The following is a 6,000-nucleotide window of genomic DNA, read 5'->3' as shown; positions in this document are numbered from 1 at the left end:
AATGAAACCTTTAATTTGAACATATGTACCAAGTGCACTAATTAATTAAGACATTCTTCTTGTTCTTTGTTTCCAAGCAACATGACATTCACTTCATTAATTATCTCAGGCTCTCAGCCATTTGAGTATTAACAAAAAAAATCAAGCATTAAATTAATATATCTTCCTTCCAATTCACTTGAACCTTTGCTCATTAAATTAATCAAATATATATATATTAATTAGAAGACTATTAGTTTCTCAGTAAAGAAGTTAGAAAATAAAAGAGAATTATATATATATGTGTGTTAGTTCATCTATTCAACAGGAATAAGAATAATCCCTGATTTCACAAAGGAAAAACAAACTAAATAGGAAAAACAAAATTTAAACAAAACCATCTTCCTCATGTTTTTCATTTTCTACATCTCCATGTTTAACATCGATATCTTCGGCCTTCTTGCACAACTCCGATTCGAATTGAATGAGTAGCATCTCTCGCCGGTACTCCATCTCTTTCTCAAACCTCCAAACATAATTGATCCCTACTAACAACTCAACAATGGCGGCTTCAACCTTGTCACGGTTTGCAAAATGCAACGTTTGTATGAGAAGCACATTACCCTTTGATCCCGATGAACTACGCCTCTGCTCAAAGCTCCTTTCGCTTTGCCAACGTATCGTTGCATGGGCCATCGGTCCCAACCAACCGATGATACTATGTAATGCACATTTCCATTCGGTAGCGAGACTAGCATCGCTCACTGACTCTGGGTCCCACTGAACTCCTCGCAACCTTTCACGAAGCTTTATTCTAACACTAGCGGTAAGCATCGCGTACATGTCATCCCGTGTATCGGTCCCTAGAGACCGGGGTGTGCGTGTCATTTTCTCAATTAATATAATCAGATTAGCATAGTGTGTTGCCAATGCCGATGCGCCAAGTGTCATTGGAGGCGGCACAAGTGCCTCCTTGTTAGACTCGAAGAAATCACATTGTTTTACAATTTTATTCGGAAACAAAGGGCCTGATACTGATACAAATTTCGGTTTCGATTCAACCGAAGGTGCATCTAAGGAAGGGTGAACCATTGCAGAAAGACTGGCACTCCGATACAGTGGTACCGGATTGTCTTGTCCGAAACCAAAGATCTGCTTGATCCGAGACATGACCATAAAAGCCGACCGAGCCATTAATAGAACCATAGCATCGTATCGGTAATTCCAAAGCGAGGTTTGTTTGAGGTACTTCACCTCTTGCTTTGACCAGAATATCTTTTGCTGGAGATCGGCGACAGCAGAGATCTTACCGTTTCGTACCAGATTTCCTTTCTGAAATCCTGGGCTAGTACACTGAAGCAGCTTCTTTAAACTGTGCTCGGCATCGGCTAATTTATCAATTTCTTTATGCAGAGAAGAGGTGGCGGTGATGAGACGATCCATTTTTTTGGCTTTGGAATCCATCTCCTTTCGACTCATCAGCCATCGGTTGCGGTCAATCCCGGTATCAGCAAACTCTATCAAACAATTCTTAAACTGGCGTAACGAGGGGTCGGTGCACTTGTAACTCAGCGCTGATATTGATTCAGAGACGAGACGGAGAACATCTGACAACTCAGCACAGACAAGAGAAAGGAGAAAGGAGTCATCGTCTGATACAACCTTTCGGATGCCTTCTGACGAGATGGTGTCATGGCGGAGACGAGATAGTTGAGAGTCGGTGAGGCTTTGCCATAGATGGAGTAGCTTTGACATGACAGATGCTACTTCAAATGCCAATATGCTGATTCGGGTAGTGGTGGAATTGTGCGACGGGTTGATCAGTGTGGACCGGAGAGAAGCTGCAAGCCGAGGCGACACAGCCGAGCGAAATTTGGTTAGCCATGAATCTGGAGCCATGTTTAGAGAGAGAGAGAGAGAGAGAGAGAGAGAGAGAGAGAGATTAGGATGTAGGAGAGATGGAATTGGAGAGGAGAGAAAAGAATAATGGAAGGTGGCTTCTCTGGAAAGTAGATAAATATAGCAAAGAGAAGAGGTGAAGCAACAGAGAGTGGAATGGGATGGGGACCACAGTCTAACTTCCCTGGAATTATATCATTATAAAATTAAAATTTCTGACGAGATCATGACAATGAATTAATTAACACATAATTTAATTTTTATAATTTTTGTAAATTTAATATTATATCAGATATAAGATTTAGGCTATGGTACTATGAAAATATACTTGAAAATATGCTTGTAAATTCAAACTGTTTAACTTGATCTTCATATGAAAATATACTTGAAAATCAAATTTTGCATTTTCAGAATTTTTTTTTATTATTTTGGAGATACTTGAGCTAAATCTTTTCTCTAAATATATAGTTCTAAAGTGATAATTTGTTATTTAAACCATCTCCAAATTAACTGAGGTAAATAATAATTCCACCAATAAAAATTGTACTGAAACGACCGATGGATTGACCATGTGATATTGTGGGCTAATATCTGAAATCTGATTGAGAGGTATGCACCAATAGCTAGAAGGTTTCATTGTTGCAGATGTTGACTTGGATGTTACTTCAGTGCAGAGGTCTCTGCATTAACTCAAAAAGGGAATCTTTTGAGTTAATGAATTCTGACCATCCGATCTATTTTAAGATTCGTGCACATTAGATCTGCACTAATATTAAATGCCTCCCATATCATAAGCAGGGGCCGGATTGCCTCCGTTTAAAATCTGACTGTTGAGATTCATTAACTCAAAAGATTCCCTTTTTTGAATTAATGCAGAGGATACGAATTCTAATTTAATTTGCTCTCATCCTCTCCACATTAGGTCAAACAGAGCCATCCATTTAATTATGAAAACTTTTTTATATTTTTATTTGAAAAGTCAAATGTTTAAACATGTAGAAAAATCTTCTTATCATCCAAATAATTTTTTCTTATAAAATTTATTAATTACTTTTTCAAAATTGAGTCTTAAAGAATATATATTATCTTTACACCACATAGAAATTACCATAGATTGAGGCCTTTAGTACCTTAACATTTAAGCAATAATTAATTAGTTTATTTGTTTTTTTTTTATAAGAAGTATGATAGGAGCTATCAGCTTAGATGAAAGAAAAGGACAAAAGCTAACAGAAAAGAATTTTTGTAATTGAAATATCTTGAGTATCAGAAATTCCTACTTTACATTTCATGATCTTGATTTTCTAAACTGTGAGATTTCTTCAAGAATAAGTTCACTTGAATTGATCCAAGTGGTCCCATAAATGGACAGATAACAAACTGGGTGGAATCTGTTGTACAATTATAAGAAATTTTTGGTAATGAGTTTAAAGTCCATTATACAAATTAAGTTTATATATAGCATTAAATATATTGAATTAGAATGAAGAGCACTCAACACCCAAAACCTTAATTAAATAATTAATTATCTTCATCCCAACAACTCTAATTAATTTCTAAATAATCAGTAACTACTAAATAAAAAATTAAGTCTCTTTTAATTTCTAAACCTCCACATCTCTAAATTAAGTCATGTCAGCAATTAAAGAAACTTTCTGCAAGAGAAAGAAACTTAAGTCAATAATTTTGTTAGCGTAGAGTTTATAAACAATTTCTTAATAAGAATTTTTCTCTGTATAGTTTCTAAATAATAAATTTTCATACATTTGTAAAATTGAAATAAAAACTATCATCTCATATTAATATCATTTCAGATTAAAAACTCTAATAATATATAGATGAATAGAGATACTCTGTATAACAACTTCTATTCGCTTTTGTTTGAAGGGAAAATAAATTATAGATGTGAAAATTTGGAGCAGGGAATTGCGGTCCCTGAGTGAATGGGTCGTTGGGTTGCTGTTGTACCAACGCGTGCAAAGCACCAAAACATAAAAAAGTAAAGAGCAACACAAATGGTTGAGGTTGAGTTGAGCTAAAATCTTTTTAGAAGGTCAAAGTGGAGCTTTCCCATACAGATTTGACCTTTGCTATTTTTGCTTTTTTTTTTAGTGGCATTAGTTAAGTACTTTTAAAATAGTCAACTGTCCTTTTTTCTTTTCTCAAAACCTAATTTATTGGTTTAAGTTGCATTGTTGGTATAAACAATTAGAATTGTGAAAAAGTTATGCATTGACTGGATATGTCACACGGTATGTATGTCGATTACGTTCGCATGTTATGTACTATAATTATTCACGTAACATGACTATTTTTTTTTTTAAAATAACATAACATGTGAACTGATCTGATCACGTCACAACATGATACGTGATCACGTAAGTCACAGATAATCATAATTGTTAGATCTCAATCAAATAGTAAATTAACTTAAATTAAAATATAATAGTTAAGTGTGATCAAATATAACAAATATGACAAGTTATGTTCAAAGATGACACATATAATCATTTTATATTTTGGTCATGACATCACTGATGTACTGTAACCGTTCTTTAAAATTTAATCACAACACGTCACGTAAAAATCCAATTTGATTACAAATTTACATTCCGTAAACAAATTCACGCGCCAAAATAATTGTTTCTAGCTGTTCTCCTTACCAGAAAGTGTGTAAAGGGATTTAAGAGAAGTTGGGCCTTCTGTAAGCAGGCCTAATTGAGACAAACTGTAGCTTCAAAAAAAGAAGCTCATTATATAAATTAAGTAGTAACTTTCTGGGCTTCTGGCAACAATATTAGGCCTAACACTTAGTTTCCTACTTGAATTAGTCTACTATTGTCTGGTTGGATAAACACTGAATTTGTGGATAAATCTTACAAGAACACTCAATTATGTTTATATTTCTTTTCCAATTTGGTAACTTGTAGTTGAACTTTGTTCTCTGCAAGATTTAAACATTATAATGGTCTTCAAGTTGGTGACACTATCACTAATCTGATGACTTGTCAGTATCACTGACCGAACAGGAACAACCTCTTTGACATGTCAACAAGTGTTTAATCAACAAAATAGAAAGAATCAATCTTGTGATCTATATTTAGCATCTTTTGCTTAATATAACAAAAGAATAACTAAGTTAGTTGCAAGAACAATTCTGGCTATTTTTTTGGCTCGCTCGCATGTCAAAGAAACTGAACTTGCGCGGGCAAAGATTTGACATGTCATCCAGGAATCATATACCAGTGAAGATTATAGATAGGTTCACCAACTTGAAGCCAATTTTAATGCTTAGTTCTTGTCATGCCACAAGTCAAGTACCAGTAACCAATTGAAAAAAAAATTGAAACATAATGGATTCCTGTGATCAATTTATTATTTATCAGATATATTGACTTATTTTGGAGTTTTCTACTTCTATTTATATAATTAATATGTACAATTAACTAATTCCAAAAGAGAAGATTGAGAATGGAATAATTTAATTTCAAAATTTGAGTACCTTCACAAACAAATTCGAATTAAGATTGCAAAATAGATTATGGCATGCATGTAGTTTCAAATTTTGTATCTATATAAGAAAAATAAATAAAATTTCATCAAGAATTACCATATAGTGATTTGTAGTAGTCTCTTTTCATATCCATACTCCATCCCACACTACAAAGCAATTCTTCTTAAGCTTCATGCATGGCCTTAGATAGAGAATGGAAAGATGTAAAATGTTGTAAATAAGTGGAAGGAGAAATAGAAATTTGAGTGAAACAAAGAGGAATATTACCGATTGCATTGCGGCGAGAAGAGATGGAAGTCTTTCTAGGGTTTTACTTCAGGTTGTTGGTTGCACATCCTTTTATAGTGCTTTCGACGGTCATGATATTAGATATTGAACGGTGTGGATTTAGGGTTTTTATTCCTCTTCTCTTGGTGGCGGCTAGGGTTTTTATTCCACAACTAGATCCACCGACTTTTTAGTTGCGCATCCAACGCTCCGGATTCACTTCATGAGAGGCTAATATATTTGTACTCATAAGCAAGCCATCTTGCTCTGTATATAGAGAACAAGTTGATTGCCATTTTACCATTCTACTTGTAACCTTTTTTTGGAGAAGAATAATATTG

The 6,000-nt window shown here is 34.3% G+C and overlaps 1 protein-coding gene across 1 annotated transcript; it reads right to left on the bottom strand.

Annotated features, from left to right (window-relative positions):
- Nucleotides 1-247: 247 nt before the first annotated feature.
- Nucleotides 248-1,964, bottom strand: LOC144568294 (protein PSK SIMULATOR 1-like). The gene has a single exon (XM_078318594.1). The coding sequence runs from the start codon at nucleotides 1,876-1,878 to the stop codon at nucleotides 367-369; it is 1,512 nt and encodes a 503-aa protein (XP_078174720.1). The 5' UTR covers nucleotides 1,879-1,964; the 3' UTR covers nucleotides 248-366.
- Nucleotides 1,965-6,000: the final 4,036 nt, after the last annotated feature.

Source organism: Carex rostrata, chromosome 2 (genome assembly GCF_964058835.1).
Source record: "Carex rostrata chromosome 2, lpCarRost1.2, whole genome shotgun sequence".
In the NCBI taxonomy this organism is placed as follows: Eukaryota; Viridiplantae; Streptophyta; class Magnoliopsida; order Poales; family Cyperaceae; genus Carex; species Carex rostrata.
The sequence above is the reverse complement of the archived record's forward strand: the minus strand, read 5'-3'. Positions and strand labels throughout refer to the sequence as shown.

Bases quoted from the DNA above. Each gene is read 5' to 3' on its own strand.
- LOC144568294 (XM_078318594.1), bottom strand. From the start codon at position 1,878: ATGGCTCCAGATTCATGGCTAACCAAATTTCGCTCGGCTGTGTCGCCT.